The sequence below is a fragment of the Quercus lobata genome, chromosome 1 (genome assembly GCF_001633185.2).
Source record: "Quercus lobata isolate SW786 chromosome 1, ValleyOak3.0 Primary Assembly, whole genome shotgun sequence".
Classification (NCBI taxonomy): domain Eukaryota; kingdom Viridiplantae; phylum Streptophyta; class Magnoliopsida; order Fagales; family Fagaceae; genus Quercus; species Quercus lobata.
In genome coordinates, this window is record NC_044904.1 from 938,057 (window position 1) to 959,471 (window position 21,415).

The window sequence follows — 21,415 nt, forward strand, 5'->3', positions numbered from 1 at the left end:
AATACATTAAAAGTTTTAGGCCTTTGTCACATTATAATTCAAATGCTTCTACCAAATTTGCGCAGGGACACCCACAGAGACAATAATCTTCATCTTGGAACAAGAGAAATGATATGTCTATAATATTTTTATAACATTTTTACAACAAATTCTAAGTGGCAGGTTGTTACTAGTTGTTATTGTTAGGGCAAAAAAGTAATCTTAGTGTTAGTTTCAAATTTGAACTAATAATAACTAATCACCTGTGATTTGTTGTAAAAATGTTATAGACGTAGCATCTCTCTTGGAACAATTAAGATGAAGGGAAAACACTGCGCAAATGTAGTAAAAGCTTCTGAAAATGTTCTGTTGCACCAAATTCTGTCACAAAAAGGTTCCAACCCAAACGAAATAAAGAGGACGCAGCTTGTGTCTAGTGCATTAGTGCACTTGACACGTTGGAATACAGACACGTGTTTGCCTTCTAACGTGTTTAGACACGTGTTTGCCTTCTAACGTGTTCAGTGCAACTGGTGCACTAGATACAAGTTCTTCCCAAATAAATAAAAAAAAGGGCTACCCAACTTGCTCCAAGTGCATCACATCACGTATATGTAAACATCTTTGGCTATTGATCCAACTAACCTAAATAGCCCACTTTGTTTCAACTATTTCAAAAACAAATAAATTTGAGCAAGAATATCATATTTAAAATTAGATTTATCAAATAAATATTAGAAAAAATAATATAAAAAATTCCTTATATTCAAATAATTAATACATCACTTAAAATAATTAACATAACAAGTATGTATTCATCCTATTAGCAATCCTTTTAATTACATAAAGAAAATACTACAATGTTGGTTCATATATATTACATGTCACATTCATCAAAAAAATATATATTACATGTCACTATTAAAAGCTGGGAAATCTAAATGGTAAAGATTAATTTTAGTGAATTCACAAATATTTAATATTTTATGACTTTTGTTTCAATTGTTTTCCAAGCAACTAAACTTGAGAAAAATTGTCATATTCTAAATCAATTATTATTACTCCAAATAAAAATGGTTTTTTTTTTTATCTAAAATTTATAAAAAATAATCATATAAATTCATTTAATATAAGTAATTAATGCACAACTATAGATATTTAATCCTATAAAAATATACAACTATAGATATTTAATATATGCATTTACTTTATTGACTAATTCAATAAATTAAATAAAATAAAAGATCTTAAAGAATATACTGCATGACAAAACTTCATACTCTCCTTTTATATATTTTCTTCAAATAAAGAGAGATTTTACCCCAATAAAATTATACATCATTGCTTGTAGTTATGTATATATGCCATAAAGTACATACATAATTTTCTTCAAATACAGATATTTTGCCCCAATAGAATTATACATCATGCATGTAGTTGTGCATATATGCCATAACGCACATACATGATCATCCTGATTTCAGCAAGGTGTAAAAAGATTAGAAGACAGGGAAATCGGACCAGCAATTTAGGATAAAAAATGTGGAAGTTGCACCATCGATCAGGATACAAAGAAAATCAACTTGGGCATGCTGAAACTAGCAGCACATCATGCACCCCCCAGTGTCTGACAGCTAGAATAGAACCCTCCTTTATGCTATCCTGCAATCTTTTCTATTCCCCAAAATACACAAGACCAAAAGGAAAGGGAAAACCACAAAATGCTTTAAAATCTAACTAAAGCTAGAATCCCTAAAGTTTACATGAACTCCACAATTTTGATACACAGAAGAGAGAGAGAAAGAGGAGTTCCTAAGAGTGAACTGAAGACACTACTGCAGTCATCATGTTGTGAAGAAAGTCCATAACTTCCTTCCTATTGAAGCTTCACCAGGATGCTCTAACTCATCATCATCGTCATCAGAGTTATCCTCAGCTTCATGGATTGTGCTCACATTCTCATCTTCATTGCCATATTCAGGGGTACCATTTACTTCCTCACTCAAATGGGCATTTTCAATCGATTTTGCCACATCGCCATCGTCATTATCAATGTCTGATGGTGTTTTAAACTGCATTATTACAACAAAAGAAGAAAGGAAATTATTACAACTATAGTTCAGGAAATAAAGCCAACGAATATCTCAGAAAACACGTGCACACCAAAAAGGGGAGAGTTTTACCCGAACAACTCTATCCTCGGAGATCTCCACACTTTTAACTGTTGTAACTTGTACCAATCCTGTAATTTGGCCATTCTTACCAGCAACGCTCGATGATGGTGCAGAAACACCTTCAGGTGTTGGTGCTACTTCCACTGCATCACCATCAGTGGCTTCTTTCCCCTTTGACTTTGTCAGGTCAGCTGAGGTGTGTGCTGCTGTGACTATCCCTGCACTGATTGATGTTTAGGCAATATTTTAGAACAACTGTGTTTTCTCCATTGGCACCACATTAATAATCCATTTGGATTGAAGGGAAGAGAGGAGGAGTAGAGTAGAGTAAAGTAAATTTGGCCCAAAATTAGCCTATTTTCAGCCAACTTTATTCTATTCCCCTCCACTTCGCCTCCTTTCCCTCTCAATCCAAACGGGCCCAAAGTGAATACGACATATATTACACACATGATCAGGTTTTCGGCAGATGATTGATTTAAGCTTGGATTGTAAAGGTAAGTGTGACTAAAAATAGTTCCATATAAAGAAATATTTTGCTTATTCTTTTATTCACTGACATTATAGTAACTATTTTGTTTGGCAAAACCTTCCTTGTCTTCTTTGTACTATATTACCTTTTCAAGTGTTATTATACAAAAAATAAATAACAAAAAAATGCCCATGACCGTGTCCAAGAAATACCCCCAAAAGTGATAGATCAGCAGTTTTAATTTCAATAGTTCTAAAAGATAAAAACACTAATACACACCAATCCCATCCCAGAAACATTTAACCATTAGAAAACAGAATTTGCTATTTAACTAATTTAAGTTACTAAACGACCAATGCAAGGCAGCCGTATTGATTGAGAATTTCTTACATCAGTGGCAATCAATCATCACTGACATTGAGAATTTTGTTTTTCCTTTTAAGCCACAGATCACACAAAACGATTCAATTACTCAAAAATTGGCAATTTCCAGATAAAATTTAATTAAAGGTAATGTAAAGGGCACAGCCTTAATACATGTGGAAAATAAAAAAGATATGGAAAGAAACACAGATCCTATCCAACCAAGACATAATGCAGCCAAAAATGGCAATATATTTTCCAGAGATGTACTCAACCCCTTCAACTTAAATACTAAACCTCCAATCACCAAACAGACATGGTCAGTTATCCCCAAAACTGTAAACCAGCATCAGTTTGCTGATGTATCAGAGGTGGCTCGCCAGACTGAGTACAAAATAAAAACATTAAAAAAAGAAGAAAAGAATATATATATATATATATATATATATATATATAAAGCAAACAAACTTCTGAAAGCGGTTTGCTGGAATATCTTTATTCCATTCTTTCAAATAAATACAGTTAAAACCTTCATCAGTTTGCTGATGTATCAGAGGTGGCTCGCCAGACTGAGTACAAAATAAAAACATTAAAAAAAAGAGAAAAGAATATATATATAAAGCAAATAAACTTCTGAAACCGGTTTGCTGGAATATCTTTATTCCATTCTTTCAAATAAATACAGTTAAAACCTTACTTTTCCCAAAGCCAAAAAGTCAAAACAATAACTGCACACAAAATTCTGTCTAGAACTTCATGGTTATCAGCATTGCGCCACGCGATTCACCAACACAAAAAATTAAGAAACTTACGTCTTATGTCGTCTGAGATTGTATCGCTTCTCTCCTGGAGTTTGCATGACTGAAGTAGCTGTTTGACGCCTCTTCCTGCGTCCACCAGCTGTGACACTTTCTGAAGGATGAGCCACAGTCTTTTGGCATGACTAATGACACCTATGATGTTCAGCGGCAGCTCCAATCTGAAAGCATCATTAGAGAGGTGGATAATGCTTGTGCCCCATCAGTTGATGATCATAGCTACATGGACAGTAAGGTACAGGAAGTTCCAGAAGATTCCCTGCAATCAGAACTGAAGAGTGGTCGGCGCAAGCCTGCAAGGCAACGCAAGTCAGGAGTGTATAGAACGCGTTCTGTCAAGGATGTTGTTAAAGATGCAAAGGTTTTTCTTGAAAGATCAGAATTGAATGCTAATGCCCAGACTGAAGCTATTGACCATATCAATGAAGAAAGCAAGGGTGATTCCAGTCGTGCTGAGAAATCTGCTGGTAACAATGCAAGGAAGAGGCAACATGCACAAACCTCAAGGATAACAGAGAGTGAGCAGGATGATGGCAATAGTGAAGAGCATTCAGAAAGTGTCACAGCTGGTGGACGCAGGAAGAGGCGTCAAACAGCTACTTCAGTCATGCAAACTCCAGGAGAGAAGCGATACAATCTCAGACGACATAAGACGTAAGTTTCTTAATTTTTTGTGTTGGTGAATCGCGTGGCGCAATGCTGATAACCATGAAGTTCTAGACAGAATTTTGTGTGCAGTTATTCTTTTGACTTTTTGGCTTTGGGAAAAGTAAGGTTTTAACTGTATTTATTTGAAAGAATGGAATAAAGATATTCCAGCAAACCGGTTTCAGAAGTTTATTTGCTTTATATATATATTCTTTTCTCTTTTTTTTAATGTTTTTATTTTGTACTCAGTCTGGCGAGCCACCTCTGATACATCAGCAAACTGATGAAGGTTTTAACTGTATTTATTTGAAAGAATGGAATAAAGATATTCCAGCAAACCGCTTTCAGAAGTTTGTTTGCTTTATATATATATATATATTCTTTTCTTCTTTTTTTAATGTTTTTATTTTGTACTCAGTCTGGCGAGCCACCTCTGATACATCAGCAAACTGATGCTGGTTTACAGTTTTGGGGATAACTGACCATGTCTGTTTGGTGATTGGAGGTTTAGTATTTAAGTTGAAGGGGTTGAGTACATCTCTGGAAAATATATTGCCATTTTTGGCTGCATTATGTCTTGGTTGGATAGGATCTGTGTTTCTTTCCATATCTTTTTTATTTTCCACATGTATTAAGGCTGTGCCCTTTACATTACCTTTAATTAAATTTTATCTGGAAATTGCCAATTTTTGAGTAATTGAATCGTTTTGTGTGATCTGTGGCTTAAAAGGAAAAACAAAATTCTCAATGTCAGTGATGATTGATTGCCACTGATGTAAGAAATTCTCAATCAATACGGCTGCCTTGCATTGGTCGTTTAGTAACTTAAATTAGTTAAATAGCAAATTCTGTTTTCTAATGGTTAAATGTTTCTGGGATGGGATTGGTGTGTATTAGTGTTTTTATCTTTTAGAACTATTGAAATTAAAACTGCTGATCTATCACTTTTGGGGGTATTTCTTGGACACGGTCATGGGCATTTTTTTGTTATTTATTTTTTGTATAATAACACTTGAAAAGGTAATATAGTACAAAGAAGACAAGGAAGGTTTTGCCAAACAAAATAGTTACTATAATGTCAGTGAATAAAAGAATAAGCAAAATATTTCTTTATATGGAACTATTTTTAGTCACACTTACCTTTACAATCCAAGCTTAAATCAATCATCTGCCGAAAACCTGATCATGTGTGTAATATATGTCGTATTCACTTTGGGCCCGTTTGGATTGAGAGGGAAAGGAGGCGAAGTGGAGGGGAATAGAATAAAGTTGGCTGAAAATAGGCTAATTTTGGGCCAAATTTACTTTACTCTACTCTACTCCTCCTCTCTTCCCTTCAATCCAAATGGATTATTAATGTGGTGCCAATGGAGAAAACACAGTTGTTCTAAAATATTGCCTAAACATCAATCAGTGCAGGGATAGTCACAGCAGCATACACCTCAGCTGACCTGACAAAGTCAAAGGGGAAAGAAGCCACTGATGGTGATGCAGTGGAAGTAGCACCAACACCTGAAGGTGTTTCTGCACCATCATCGAGCGTTGCTGGTAAGAATGGCCAAATTACAGGATTGGTACAAGTTACAACAGTTAAAAGTGTGGAGATCTCCGAGGATAGAGTTGTTCGGGTAAAACTCTCCCCTTTTTGGTGTGCACGTGTTTTCTGAGATATTCGTTGGCTTTATTTCCTGAACTATAGTTGTAATAATTTCCTTTCTTCTTTTGTTGTAATAATGCAGTTTAAAACACCATCAGACATTGATAATGACGATGGCGATGTGGCAAAATCGATTGAAAATGCCCATTTGAGTGAGGAAGTAAATGGTACCCCTGAATATGGCAATGAAGATGAGAATGTGAGCACAATCCATGAAGCTGAGGATAACTCTGATGACGATGATGATGAGTTAGAGCATCCTGGTGAAGCTTCAATAGGAAGGAAGTTATGGACTTTCTTCACAACATGATGACTGCAGTAGTGTCTTCAGTTCACTCTTAGGAACTCCTCTTTCTCTCTCTCTTCTGTGTATCAAAATTGTGGAGTTCATGTAAACTTTAGGGATTCTAGCTTTAGTTAGATTTTAAAGCATTTTGTGGTTTTCCCTTTCCTTTTGGTCTTGTGTATTTTGGGGAATAGAAAAGATTGCAGGATAGCATAAAGGAGGGTTCTATTCTAGCTGTCAGACACTGGGGGGTGCATGATGTGCTGCTAGTTTCAGCATGCCCAAGTTGATTTTCTTTGTATCCTGATCGATGGTGCAACTTCCACATTTTTTATCCTAAATTGCTGGTCCGATTTCCCTGTCTTCTAATCTTTTTACACCTTGCTGAAATCAGGATGATCATGTATGTGCGTTATGGCATATATGCACAACTACATGCATGATGTATAATTCTATTGGGGCAAAATATCTGTATTTGAAGAAAATTATGTATGTACTTTATGGCATATATACATAACTACAAGCAATGATGTATAATTTTATTGGGGTAAAATCTCTCTTTATTTGAAGAAAATATATAAAAGGAGAGTATGAAGTTTTGTCATGCAGTATATTCTTTAAGATCTTTTATTTTATTTAATTTATTGAATTAGTCAATAAAGTAAATGCATATATTAAATATCTATAGTTGTATATTTTTATAGGATTAAACTAATGGGCCATAGAGGTTGATTTTTCTTCTTCTTTTTTCTGTTTTAAATTTATGGGACATAAATGATAGCAATAATTTTCTTTTTCTTTTTCTTTTACTTTTGGATTTGAGATTGTACTAAGTTCACACCTGCCAAAACAGTGATGTGGTGTCTTATTGTAAAACTAAAAAAAAAAAAAATATTTTGGATATTTGATGAGAAAGTATATAATACAAGAAATTAGTACTAAATCGTTCATATAACAAATTAAATAATAAATATTATACGTGAAATTGGTATATATTAGTAACTTCCTTACTTAGGTGATTCCTTAGATGTTGTACCCTAGCTATGTCATCCAATTAAATTCTATTATGTGGTTATATCGACTAATGAACCAAAAAATTAAATTGATTTTTTTTTTTTAAATATAACAATTAATATTTTTGCTATATTGGTCAATATAAGTATGTGACTAAATTTAATTGGAGAAACGTACCGCACCATACTTAAGGACCTATACTTAAACTTTTGCTCTAAAATTAAAATACATAACCTTTCAATCACTAGGTTGTTACACGAATTACTTTGTCTAACTGTTAAAAATGGTATTTTTATTTTCCTTTTTTTACTATTGGCAGTCCATTGTTCTGTCTTCTATGCAGGAAAATCAAAGCCTCTTATCTTACCAATGATTTTTCCAGTACGTTTGCCTACTTAAGATGGTCCCAAGCTAAATCAATTTTGAAGCTTAGATGGGACCAACAAGCTGAATAAGTTCAAATAGATGAGTCACTCCTACAGTTCTTTTTGGTTGGATAAACGAATATAAACAACCTAAACCTATATATACCACCAAAGGCTAGAGGTATTGGTAATTGGTAGAGTGATTATGACCTGACCAAAGTTTCATTTTTACTCCAAACATGTTAGGTTGAATGTTCTATTAAGTTCCAACTTTCCATGCCCTTTCTACCCACCCACACACACACGCACACACACACCAAAAAAAAAAAAAAAAACCTTTCGATGCCCTCAACATAGAAAACCCTTTCAGGGAGAGTTTAGGAGTGAGAAGAATCACAAAAAAGTTGAAAAGCAACAGGAAACGATTTTGGAGCTTTCGAAGTTTGGACTTTTTTTGGACCACGATGTATCAGTTGATAAGAATGCATAGCCCACGCTGCACTTAATTTCCTTCACAGGCCTAGCATAGGCTGACAAGTCATTTTCTACCTTACTTTTTTTTTTTTTTTTTTTTTGAGAGAGAGAGAGTAATGAAATAGTGCTTTGATACATAAACATTTAACCTGATTCTTTTGATTATTTTATTGTCCCAAACTTGTTTCTTTTCTAATATTAGTGTTTTATTTTATTTTTTTTCATTAAATCAGAAAAAAAAATTAATTCAAATGCATACTTCTGGTCCTTTTGGTTGGGTACAAAAGGATGAAAATGAAAGTTTTCTCTTATATGGTATGATGAAAATGAGGGAAATGGAAATGGGGATGGATGGAGTTTTCCACTCAAGGCCCATCAAAAACCATCTTCCCACGTCCCAAATTGGGAGGAAAAGTAGAGGAGAAAATATTCGTTACATAGAATTTATTATTTTACTTATTTTAATTACAATTTTTTCTATCCTCTGTTAATATAATAAAAGTATAACAATAAGTTTATTCAAATCAACTCAATCCGTTGCTATAATTATTTACTCCCTGTTTCTGCATGCATAATAGTTTCTTTATATGTAGGGGAAACCACATCATGTATTTCTTTTTTTTCTTTAACCAACATCACATATTCACATATATATTTCATTCTTATAAATAGATATTTGTGTTATAGATTAGAGTCCGTTTGGATACAGCTGAAAACTGAAAACTGAAACTGAAAACTGAAAAACACTGTAGCAAAATAATTTTTAAATGTGTGAATAGTATCGTGGGACCCATTTTTAATGAAAAAGTTGCTGAAAAGTGAAATTTGTGGGTCCGTAAACAGTACACGATGTGCTGTGATTGGCTAAAACAAATTGGAAAAGTCAAAATTTGCGGTTACTGTTCATTGAACAGTACATGAACAGTAACCGCAGCACTCAAAAAGCTAAAAACGCGTGAAAAAAAAAAAAAACGCAAACGCAAACTTATCAGCCAAATCCAAACGCTCTCTAAGGGTGTGTTTGGATTGAACTTATTGTTGCTGAAACTGAAAACTGAAAACACTGTAGCAAAATAATTTTTAAATGTGTAAATAGTACCGTGGGACCCATTTTTAATATTTTTTAATGAATAAAGTGGCTGTGGGTCCCATAAATAGTACTGCTACAGTACCGATACAGTGCCGCTACAGTGCAGCTACAGTACCGTTTGTCCCCCGGTTCAGCAAAACGCGTGAAATGTAAAAGAAAAAAAAAAAAAAAAAAAAAAGGAGTGAAACGCAGCAACGAAAACACAGCAAAGAAAACGCCCTATCCAAACGAGCACTAATAAGTCTTCAAAAAAAAAAAAAAAAACTCTACAGAAACACACACACAAGAGAAAAGCAAAATATTTTGTATTGGTCAACTTTTTTATTATATTTACATTTTCAATCCTATCACTTTAGAGAAATTATACAATCTTCATTTTGTTATCCTCCCAACCAAACAAACTTTAATCTTTTAATTCTCTGGTGTAGTTATCATTTAAAAAAAAAAAAAAACCTTCAACGTAGCTTGATCAATTTAAGTTGCTAATTGCCGCGAAAGTTGGAAATTTTAAGAAATAGAGTCAAATTTTTCACTGTATTAATAGGATCGAGTTAGTTGAACCCTTGGGGCAAACAGCCAATTTAAATTACACTAGGTTAAAATCTCTTAACCATTTGGGCCAAGAAGAAGGATTGAAACTTGTATTATAACCCTCCTTTTCTTTTTTAACGGTGAAACTTGTATAACTAATAAGAAAAGAATAGATTGATTCAGTTAGTAAAATATATTGATGTTATACTAACTGAATCAAAGAAATTGATGAACGATCAAAGAAATTGAATCTATCTATTCAGTTAGTAACTGAATAGATTGATTCAGGAAGATCGAAGATCGAAGATCAAAGATCAAAGAAATTGATCTATGATTTTCCTGAAATTTTCAAACTTGAAGGATATAATAATAACATGTAATCTAACAATTAGATTTTCAAAATTCACACTCAATATAAAGATATATGAGGAGTTTGAAGGGTTTTTCTCTAAATTAGTTTGGAGAGAAACTTTTGTTTTATAATATAAGTGTATATGTGTGTAAACCTTTCTCTCGGAAACTTGAATCCCTTGTCCTTGCCCTTTTCACTCCATAATAACTTGTATTTATGAAGTGATTATCATACAAAAAATGTGTGGTGGTCAAAAGTCAAAATTATTGGTTTTTACACGTGACGAGACTATCCTATTTTTCCATCCTAAATTTAATAATGGCTTTATAAACTTTAAATTTAAGCAATCATTTCCGTAAATTATGGGATCAATCTCCTCAAATTTACGTTATACTTAACCTTAAAAATTTAATGTTTACCACATTATCATGTAATTAGTTTTTTTTTTTTTTTCAAAGATTATGCAAATGGCATACGAAAATTATGGTTAGATGTTATTTGAAAGTTATCACAACTGATCACATAGCTTAGAGAGTTAATTACTCAAATTTAAAGTCTGAGGAAATGTGTCAAAGCTACAAATTGGACAATACAGTTTATCAAAAAAGAAAAATCTCGATTTTTCCATAAATAAATAAGCTTATAAAGGAGAATAATACATTAAAAGTTTTAGGCCTTTGTCACGTTATAATTCAAATGCTTCTACCAAATTTGCGCAGGGACACCCACAGTGACAATAATCTTCATCTTGGAACAAGAGAAATGATATGTCTATAATATTTTTACAACAAATCCTAAGTGGCAGGTTGTTACTAGTTGTTATTGTTAGGGCAAAAAAGTAATCTTAGTGTTAGTTTCAAATTTGAACTAATAATAACTAATCACCTGTGATTTGTTGTAAAAATATTATAAACGTAGCATCTCTCTTGGAACAATTAAGATGAAGGGAAAACACTGCGCAAATGTAGTAAAAGCTTCTGAAAATGTTTTGTTGCACCAAATTCTATCACAAAAAGGTTCCAACCCAAACGAAATAAAGAGGACGCAGCTTGTGTCTAGTGCATTAGTGCACTTGACACGTTGAAATACAGACACGTGTTTGCCTTCTAACGTGTTCAGTGCAACTCGTGCACTAGATACAAGTTCTTCCCAAATAAATAAAAAAAAGGGCTACCCAACTTGCTCCAAGTGCATCACATCACGTATATGTAAACATCTTTGGCTATTGATCCAACTAACCTAAATAGCCCACTTTGTTTCAACTATTTCAAAAACAAATAAATTTGAGCAAGAATATCATATTTAAAATTAGATTTATCAAATAAATATTAGAAAAAATAATATAAAAAATTCCTTATATTCAAATAATTAATGCATCACTTAAAATAATTAACATAACAAGTATGTATTCATCCTATTAGCAATCCTTTTAATTACATAAAGAAAATACTACAATGTTGGTTCATATATATTACATGTCACATTCATCAAAAAAATATATATTACATGTCACTATTAAAAGCTGGGAAATCTAAATGGTAAAGATTAATTTTAGTGAATTCACAAATATTTAATATTTTATGACTTTTGTTTCGATTGTTTTCCAAGCAACTAAACTTGAGAAAAATTATCATATTCTAAATCAATTATTATTACTCCAAATAAAAATGGTTTTTTTTTTAATCTAAAATTTATAAAAAATAATCATATAAATTCATTTAATATAAGTAATTAATGCACAACTATAGATATTTAATCCTATAAAAATATACAACTATAGATATTTAATATATGCATTTACTTTATTGGCTAATTCAATAAATTAAATTAAATAAAAGATCTTAAAGAATATACTGCATGACAAAACTTCATACTCTCTTTTTATATATTTTCTTCAAATAAAGAGAGATTTTACCCCAATAAAATTATACATCATTGCTTGTAGTTATGTATATATGCCATAAAGTACAGACATAATTTTCTTCAAATACAGATATTTTGCCCCAATAGAATTATACATCATGCATGTAGTTGTGCATATATGCCATAACGCACATACATGATCATCCTGATTTCAGCAAGGTGTAAAAAGATTAGAAGACAGGGAAATCGGACCAGCAATTTAGGATAAAAAATGTGGAAGTTGCACCATCGATCAGGATACAAAGAAAATCAACTTGGGCATGCTGAAACTAGCAGCACATCATGCACCCCCCCAGTGTCTGACAGCTAGAATAGAACCCTCCTTTATGCTATCCTGCAATCTTTTCTATTCCCCAAAATACACAAGACCAAAAGGAAAGGGAAAACCACAAAATGCTTTAAAATCTAACTAAAGCTAGAATCCCTAAAGTTTACATGAATTCCACAATTTTGATACACAGAAGAGAGAGAGAAAGAGGAGTTCCTAAGAGTGAACTGAAGACACTACTGCAGTCATCATGTTGTGAAGAAAGTCCATAACTTCCTTCCTATTGAAGCTTCACCAGGATGCTCTGACTCATCATCATCGTCATCAGAGTTATCCTCAGCTTCATGGATTGTGCTCACATTCTCATCTTCATTGCCATATTCAGGGGTACCATTTACTTCCTCACTCAAATGGGCATTTTCAATCGATTTTGCCACATCGCCATCGTCATTATCAATGTCTGACGGTGTTTTAAACTGCATTATTACAACAAAAGAAGAAAGGAAATTATTACAACTATAGTTCAGGAAATAAAGCCAACGAATATCTCAGAAAACACGTGCACACCAAAAAGGGGAGAGTTTTACCCGAACAACTCTATCCTCGGAGATCTCCACACTTTTAACTGTTGTAACTTGTACCAATCCTGTAATTTGGCCATTCTTACCAGCAACGCTCGATGATGGTGCAGAAACACCTTCAGGTGTTGGTGCTACTTCCACTGCATCACCATCAGTGGCTTCTTTCCCCTTTGACTTTGTCAGGTCAGCTGAGGTGTATGCTGCTGTGACTATCCCTGCACTGATTGATGTTTAGGCAATATTTTAGAACAACTGTGTTTTCTCCATTGGCACCACATTAATAATCCATTTGGATTGAAGGGAAGAGAGGAGGAGTAGAGTAGAGTAAAGTAAATTTGGCCCAAAATTAGCCTATTTTCAGCCAACTTTATTCTATTCCCCTCCACTTCGCCTCCTTTCCCTCTCAATCCAAACGGGCCCAAAGTGAATACGACATATATTACACACATGATCAGGTTTTCGGCAGATGATTGATTTAAGCTTGGATTGTAAAGGTAAGTGTGACTAAAAATAGTTCCATATAAAGAAATATTTTGCTTATTCTTTTATTCACTGACATTATAGTAACTATTTTGTTTGGCAAAACCTTCCTTGTCTTCTTTGTACTATATTACCTTTTCAAGTGTTATTATACAAAAAATAAATAACAAAAAAATGCCCATGACCGTGTCCAAGAAATACCCCCAAAAGTGATAGATCAGCAGTTTTAATTTCAATAGTTCTAAAAGATAAAAACACTAATACACACCAATCCCATCCCAGAAACATTTAACCATTAGAAAACAGAATTTGCTATTTAACTAATTTAAGTTACTAAACGACCAATGCAAGGCAGCCGTATTGATTGAGAATTTCTTACATCAGTGGCAATCAATCATCACTGACATTGAGAATTTTGTTTTTCCTTTTAAGCCACAGATCACACAAAACGATTCAATTACTCAAAAATTGGCAATTTCCAGATAAAATTTAATTAAAGGTAATGTAAAGGGCACAGCCTTAATACATGTGGAAAATAAAAAAGATATGGAAAGAAACACAGATCCTATCCAACCAAGACATAATGCAGCCAAAAATGGCAATATATTTTCCAGAGATGTACTCAACCCCTTCAACTTAAATACTAAACCTCCAATCACCAAACAGACATGGTCAGTTATCCCCAAAACTGTAAACCAGCATCAGTTTGCTGATGTATCAGAGGTGGCTCGCCAGACTGAGTACAAAATAAAAACATTAAAAAAAGAAGAAAAGAATATATATATATATATATATATATATATATATAAAGCAAACAAACTTCTGAAAGCGGTTTGCTGGAATATCTTTATTCCATTCTTTCAAATAAATACAGTTAAAACCTTCATCAGTTTGCTGATGTATCAGAGGTGGCTCGCCAGACTGAGTACAAAATAAAAACATTAAAAAAAAGAGAAAAGAATATATATATAAAGCAAATAAACTTCTGAAACCGGTTTGCTGGAATATCTTTATTCCATTCTTTCAAATAAATACAGTTAAAACCTTACTTTTCCCAAAGCCAAAAAGTCAAAACAATAACTGCACACAAAATTCTGTCTAGAACTTCATGGTTATCAGCATTGCGCCACGCGATTCACCAACACAAAAAATTAAGAAACTTACGTCTTATGTCGTCTGAGATTGTATCGCTTCTCTCCTGGAGTTTGCATGACTGAAGTAGCTGTTTGACGCCTCTTCCTGCGTCCACCAGCTGTGACACTTTCTGAATGCTCTTCACTATTGCCATCATCCTGCTCACTCTCTGTTATCCTTGAGGTTTGTGCATGTTGCCTCTTCCTTGCATTGTTACCAGCAGATTTCTCAGCACGACTGGAATCACCCTTGCTTTCTTCATTGATATGGTCAATAGCTTCAGTCTGGGCATTAGCATTCAATTCTGATCTTTCAAGAAAAACCTTTGCATCTTTAACAACATCCTTGACAGAACGCGTTCTATACACTCCTGACTTGCGTTGCCTTGCAGGCTTGCGCCGACCACTCTTCAGTTCTGATTGCAGGGAATCTTCTGGAACTTCCTGTACCTTACTGTCCATGTAGCTATGATCATCAACTGATGGGGCACAAGCATTATCCACCTCTCTAATGATGCTTTCAGATTGGAGCTGCCGCTGAACATCATAGGTGTCATTAGTCATGCCAAAAGACTGTGGCTCATCCTCAGAAATACCATGCCCACTAGCTCCTTTGTTGACCAGCATGGCTGACGATGGTGATGATTCTGTCAAAACGTGAGCAGAAACATTCTCAATCTTTTTACCTGGAGATAAGTTAAAAATCTTTGAGGTGCATTTGCGGAGCCATGTCATGTGGCCCCCAGAGTCTGAATATCCCAAATCAGAAGCAGCTGCATTGCCTTGAGGGCTATTCAAAAATTCATCAGCCAGCCTCGGTACAGGAATAACCTCCCTATGTTTTATTTCATTTTCAGGTAGTTGGAGATCCGAGAAAACGAACTCCCTTGTGATTTCCCCACAACTTTCGCAACCCTTGAACTTCTCAACAAATGCAAGGAAACGATTTCTTTCTTCAATAAACTGTTCCCGCTGCTTCTTGAGTTTACTGTTAAGACCGTTGAGTTCAACAATATCTTTATTCATTTCAAGTTGGTTCACTTCCAACTGCTTCTGGTTCAATTTAAATTCCTCCTTTTCCTTCTGTAGTCTAAGCCTTTCGGACTTCACTTCTTGCCATTGCCTCTCAGCAACTTCATTCAAGTGCGTAATATTATTATGCTCTCTTTCTTTCTCCTCCTCAAATGCTCTTTCCCTGTCCTGTAAACACCTCTCCATTTCTTCACGTCTGTTCTGCAGATCAGTCTCAAGATCCCTTCTTTGTGATTCGAATTCTTGAAGCATTTGACTTTGCTCATTCTGTGCTTTCTCAGATAGAGCTAATTGCTCATGCTTCATTAAGGATGCAAATGATTCCTTCTCCTGTTGAAGAGCTCCCAACTCCCTCTTTATATGGTCCTGCATTGCACGTTCCTCTTTTTTCAGCCTTTCTTCTTCAGAGTGTTGCAATTTCTCCAATTTCTCTTTCTCTTCAACAATTTGTTTTAGCTCCCTACTAGTTTCTGTTCTTTTCTCATCCAAAACTTCCCACTCTTTCTCAAACTTCTCCCTTTCTTGTTTTAAATCTTCACCTTCCTTCAAAAGCATCTCCTTCTGAAGTCTGTAATTTTCTATCTCCTGTTTCAATTGTGACTGCAAACGGAGGTGCTCTGACCTCTCTTTCTTAGTTATCCTCAGTTTCTCACTCTCTTCTTGAATTTGCAGCTTCAGCTGAGCATTTTCATCCCTTGCCTTCTCAATTTCATCTCTGAGATTTTGCAGACTCTCTTGATCAGCAAGTATTTGTTGCTTTTCTGCCTCCAACCTTTTCTCATTAGCTTTCACATCCTTTTCTATCTCTTTACAACTTTTCATCTTGGTTTCAATGTCCTTCTCTTTCTCACGCAGTCTCTCTTCCCTTTTATCCAACGCTTGACCTTGTTTGATCAACTTCTCTTTCTCATGGTTGATTTTAACCTTCCTCTGCTCCACCTCATCTAACTTGCTACTGTATTCCTCATTAAGGGATTTCCCTTTTTCTTCTAGTTCCAGCTCAAACTCCTGCATTTTAACATCCAGGATAGCCCTTTGCTTGTCAAGAAGAATCTGAATCTCCACCTAAAACAAAACCCATAAACATGAAATGTCAGACAGCTGAATTAATCATACACCTATAATCCATTCAACTCCTTCACAACATAAATGATCCCATACACATACACAGCAGGACCCTTCTTGATCAATAAGAACACAAGCAGAGCACACAAAGTTCCATACAAAACAAATATAGCTATCTATTCTTCCATATTGCCAATTGAAGCATACTATCAAATCACATCCAGATATGTCATCCTTATAAATGACATTATTAGATTTTTTTTTATTTTTTATTTTTTATTCAGTATTAGGTCATTTATAATCATCTGTATAACAACTCAGGTGCCAGACATCAAACCTGCCATATCTAATGATATATAATATTTTAAGGCTCACACGATAAGAGTTCTCAATGATCTTATGGCTCTATCCCATTCAAACATCCCAAGCACTAATCCATATGTACATACTATGGCATCTCTACACCATAATATGGTCCAAACTTCAAAGGTATTTAAGCTCAAAGGGACTCATCTGTCATCCCCCAAATGATAAGCTAGATTTTTGAGAGAGAGAGAGAGAGAGAGAGGCTAGTGCAGAAGTATTCATATTTACTAGACTTCAGAAGTACTTAAACTACATATTATTCTGCAGAGGATAATACATTCCAAAAGATTTCCCGTCATATATATAAATAAATATAACACCAATAATAGAGTCAATTTTCTTTTTTCACTACGCAGGACAAAACGCAGGGAAGGGGGGGGGGGGAGGGGGTTATTGGAACTCACTCTTTCTCTAGAGTCAAGCTTTTCTTCCAACACAAGTAATTCCTTCTCCTTCATCTCAAGGGAGCTTCTCAGAGAGTCAGCTTTCTGCATAAAATCAACAAAACAGAGGGCATGTATGAAACCACTGAAGAATTTATTTATTTTTTGATAGGTAAAATAAAGAAGTAATAAAACACTGAGGAATTTAAATTATTAAAACAGTTCAAATGAACAGAAGACTCACTTTTTCCTTTAAAACTACATCCGCCAGTCTTTCGTTGATATCATCTTCCTTCTCTTTCAACGTTGTGTTCAATAAGTCAATCTTCTTTTGGGCCTCTTCAAGGCTCCTCTCTTTCCGCTTAATAGTTGCTTCTATTTCATTTGCCTTCTCCTCTCTCTCATGAAGGATTTTCCTATTGTTACATAGCCTTTCCTCTCCTTCCTGCAGTTTCCTCTCCCACTCTCGTAAGTCTTCTCTTTGTTTATAAAAAATTGCCTTATGTGCCTCTTGCCTAAGTGCAATAAGAACACATATAAGTTGAATGCAAAATACTAATTGAAGTGAGTCATAGGCTCCAAGAAAATGGGTGTTTGTGTTTCTGTGTGTGTGTGTGTGTGTGTGTGTGTGTGTGTGTATGATGCATATATATAGTCATTAACATAGACATTTAAAATGATGTGCATAGAGCATACTCAGCAACTAAGGATAGGCGCTCCCTCTGGAGAATACTTTCACGAGCCTCCACCTCTTGCAATCTCATTTCCAATTCTGAACTCTTTCTGTTTACCTCAGCAAGCTTGGCTTCAGCAGCATGCAACTTTTCTTCTACCTCCAAAGATTTCTCTCCAATTCCAACAACCAAAGCATCTGCATTAGCTAACTTTGTCTCAGATGTAAGTTTGAGTTGGTGACGCTCTCCTTGAAGTTCACGTAGAGATTTTTCAAGCTGTATTGAAGAAAACATGACCCAGGTATCAATAACCCAAAGTCCAAAATAGTACAAACTACACTCCATATCCAAACAAATAACCCAAAACAACTAGAGTTTTAAAATAAAATTTAAAAAAAAAAAAAAATTGCTTTTTTAAACTAAAATCAGCATTCAATAGTAGCTACATCCAAATATTAACTTATTTAAAAGATGATACAGAATCAGGCTCGCAGCAACCAAAAAAGAATTGAACTCTAGCATAAGCCCTGTGTAAAAAAATTTAGTCTGCCATGAGCATCAAAGAATGTAAAAGATCTCTGTTTTAGAGACTTATGAAGATGGCATGTATAAATTTTAAGGATCCAACAATAAAATATAAAAAACCCCGTAATATTCACAGCACAATTCTTCTAAACATTTGCAAACGACAATTAAAAATTTGCATAGCCAATCTTCTAAAAAGATGAAGATGATATTTCAACAAAAACAGCAAACCTATCTAAAAAAATACAAAGACATATCAATATACATGTGAATCACATATCAATGCACACATTATGCAGATTATATAGCCCTGGTACTAAAGCACACTTGTGCATATCAAGATCATAAATAGGAAGGTACATAATCATAAAAGACCAGGGTGGTGGGACAACTTTAAGACTTAAGGAAAGATAGAAAGTAGTAGCAATGTAGCATACATCAATCACACACTTCTTCTCAGCGCTCAATGCTCTTCTCAAATTCTCCTCTCTCTTTTCAACTTCAGAAAATGCAATTAAATGTGCTGACTGTTCACGTTTGAGGATCTCCTGAGTTTCCGCTAGCGCTTGTGTCAGTTCTTCGTACTTGGAAGTCCACTCTTTCTTCTCAATCAAGAGAAGCCCCATGTTATACTGGTAGTCATAAAGCTGACCAAAAAAACAAAGATACCATGAAACAATTCCTTAAACACAAGTCTTCATCAAAGAATGCCAAATTCTATCTCATACTATTCAAAAGAAACACAAGATCAAACAACATAAAAAAATAAAGATTGCAGTGACGAAATTCAGCAATGCTAGGCACACAACAAATTTCAAAATCTTTTTTACAACTATTGGCATGCAAATTGTGATCAGACATAGCTTCACTTTCACACGGGTCCCTAGCGACATTGCTTTCATTAACACCAATCACAACATGTCACCTCAAAAGGCTGTGAAAAAATTGCAAAAATTATTGTGTCCTTAAGACTTATTGGATGAAATATAGAACATAACTTTCACTTTCAAAATCGAACGAAATAGTTTGGAAAGGAAAACCCAAAAAGCGTAACCAATCCGATAATACAATAAGAATTCAAAGTCACAGAACCTCACATACGTACACCCTATATTTCCCAATAATACACACACAAACAACCATCCATATAAAAAAAATTTGTAATGAAATTAAACCAAACACAAATTCGAACAATACCCATTACTGATAAATTATCCCAATTGGAAATTTATTAAATATTAAACCAAACATGACCTATTAATCATAGTTCTTTAACAAAATTGAAACCCATTACAATACTAAAACCTTAAGCTTTTAAAAATTCAATGAGATTCAAATAAAAATTAAACCAAAGATTAAACCTCGTTTTCAAGCTTCGAGAGCTTGAGAAGAAGAGCCTCGCGGTCCTTTCTCTGCATGACCGCCTCGTCCAACAGCCCCGCCTCTCTGAACCTCTTCCAGTCCTCCATATCTCCGCCGCCAATCTCCGCCGCCTCGCCGCTCAGCGAATCCAACGGCGGCGGAATATCAGGAAACGCCACCGCTTTACCCTTCCCCGTCGCCGCCGCCGAAGCACTCCTCGGCGCAATTGCCGTCATCGCCGGCCACGCCTTCCTCTGCGGCGTGAACATCGCCGAATCTTCACGGCAACCAAAAGAAAAATCTGAAACCCTAGATTGATACTATAGCTTTTGCAAGAATGAATGAAAGAAAGAAAGAAAGAATTACAGATCGCGTTCCGAACCGGCCGAGATTTCGGAATGTATCGGAAAATAAACTGAAATAAAAGGTTTTGAAATTTTGATTTTGAATTCAAACTTTATTTAATTTTTTTTATTTAATTTCTAGGTTTTAATTTTGATTTATTGTATTTGGGTTTTTGATTGTGTGAGTGTGAAGAGTGAGCGAGGGGCGAAGAAGGGTCGGGTTCTTTGTTTTTTGTTTTTGTTGTGAATAATGTGATTGCGACTGTGGTTGTACTCTCATTTTACTAAAACGGCGTCGGTTGTGCCACGTGTGCGTTATGTCCGGAATGGACTGGGTTTGCAAGTTAAAAAAACAAAGCCCATATCTCGTGAAGAAAAGCACAAAAGCCCCTCAAGCCCAATTGAAACCATCCATAGTAGGTCTTAGTTTTATTTGCCCTATGATCTCCATCTTCAAACCTTTTTAGGTTTCTAAAATACAAATTACTCAAAAAGTAGAAGAAAATAAGAGATAGAAGGAAGAAAATGCAAGACCAATGTTTTAAAAACCGAACCGGACTGAAAAAAGGCCTAAAACCGATAAAAAAAAGGGAAAAAAGGGGAACTGGAGGCAAGTCCGGTTTTGCCTCCAGTCCATTTTTTAAAACTATGGGCAAGACCACAAGGGGAAGGATTTTATATAATAAAAAAAAAAAATAAAAAAAAAACCCACCAAATTTTGTCATTCAAAAGCTATCTTTAAAATGCAAAGCCTAAAATTCAATTGTTCAAAAAGTAAAAAGATTTTCTCTAGTAAATATTCACTGAGTCAGGTAGTGTATATGGTCTTAATAGTGCTCAAAAGTGAAGAACTTCTGGTGTAAAGAGAACAATGATATGCATGTGTATTATATCCGATTCTAAGATATAAATAGTTTTGGTTTAAGCACCAAATCACCATCTCCTTTTTTGGAATCTTGAGATGACTATGCTAAAAGGATGTTTAAATATAAAAACACATTCTTTTATGCATAATATTACATGTTAAAGATTGAACATGAGTTGTCAATTTACCTT

The 21,415-nt window shown here is 34.5% G+C and overlaps 2 protein-coding genes across 4 annotated transcripts; one reads left to right on the top strand and one right to left on the bottom strand.

Annotated features, from left to right (window-relative positions):
• Positions 1–1,310: 1,310 nt before the first annotated feature.
• Positions 1,311–20,596, bottom strand: LOC115970747 (protein CROWDED NUCLEI 3-like). 3 transcript variants are annotated; one of them, XM_031090453.1, is made up of 9 exons: positions 20,015–20,596; positions 19,091–19,300; positions 18,151–18,404; positions 17,699–17,969; positions 17,476–17,559; positions 14,725–16,705; positions 3,801–3,885; positions 2,163–2,376; positions 1,311–2,051 (listed from the first exon to the last, which is right to left on the bottom strand). In XM_031090453.1, exons 1-9 carry the CDS (start codon positions 20,282–20,284, stop codon positions 1,824–1,826), a joined length of 3,597 nt encoding a protein of 1,198 aa, XP_030946313.1. In that variant the 5' UTR covers positions 20,285–20,596; the 3' UTR covers positions 1,311–1,823. The 3 variants fall into 3 exon arrangements, with proteins under 3 accessions (XP_030946313.1, XP_030946377.1, XP_030946241.1); XM_031090517.1 differs by lacking the exon at positions 1,311–2,051 and having other exon boundaries at positions 2,251–2,371; XM_031090381.1 differs by lacking the exons at positions 1,311–2,051; positions 2,163–2,376; positions 3,801–3,885 and adding exons at positions 12,317–12,890; positions 13,002–13,215 and having other exon boundaries at positions 14,640–16,705.
• Positions 3,911–6,934, top strand: LOC115970954 (protein CROWDED NUCLEI 3-like). Its single transcript, XM_031090629.1, has 3 exons — positions 3,911–4,460; positions 5,869–6,082; positions 6,194–6,934. Exons 1-3 carry the CDS (start codon positions 3,928–3,930, stop codon positions 6,419–6,421), a joined length of 975 nt encoding a protein of 324 aa, XP_030946489.1. The 5' UTR covers positions 3,911–3,927; the 3' UTR covers positions 6,422–6,934.
• Positions 20,597–21,415: the final 819 nt, after the last annotated feature.

Excerpts from the sequence above, each read along its gene's own strand:
- LOC115970954 (XM_031090629.1), top strand. The coding sequence starts at position 3,928 with ATGACTAATGACACCTATGATGTTCAGCGGCAGCTCCAATCTGAAAGC. Across the intron at positions 4,461-5,868 it reads AATCTCAGACGACATAAGAC|TGCAGGGATAGTCACAGCAG; the intron begins GTAAGTTTCTTA and ends AACATCAATCAG. Across the intron at positions 6,083-6,193 it reads CCGAGGATAGAGTTGTTCGG|TTTAAAACACCATCAGACAT; the intron begins GTAAAACTCTCC and ends GTAATAATGCAG.
- LOC115970747 (XM_031090453.1), bottom strand. The coding sequence starts at position 20,284 with ATGTTCACGCCGCAGAGGAAGGCGTGGCCGGCGATGACGGCAATTGCG. Across the intron at positions 17,560-17,698 it reads ATGTAGTTTTAAAGGAAAAA|AAAGCTGACTCTCTGAGAAG; the intron begins GTGAGTCTTCTG and ends GATTTTATGCAG. Across the intron at positions 16,706-17,475 it reads AGCTTGACTCTAGAGAAAGA|GTGGAGATTCAGATTCTTCT; the intron begins GTGAGTTCCAAT and ends GTTTTGTTTTAG.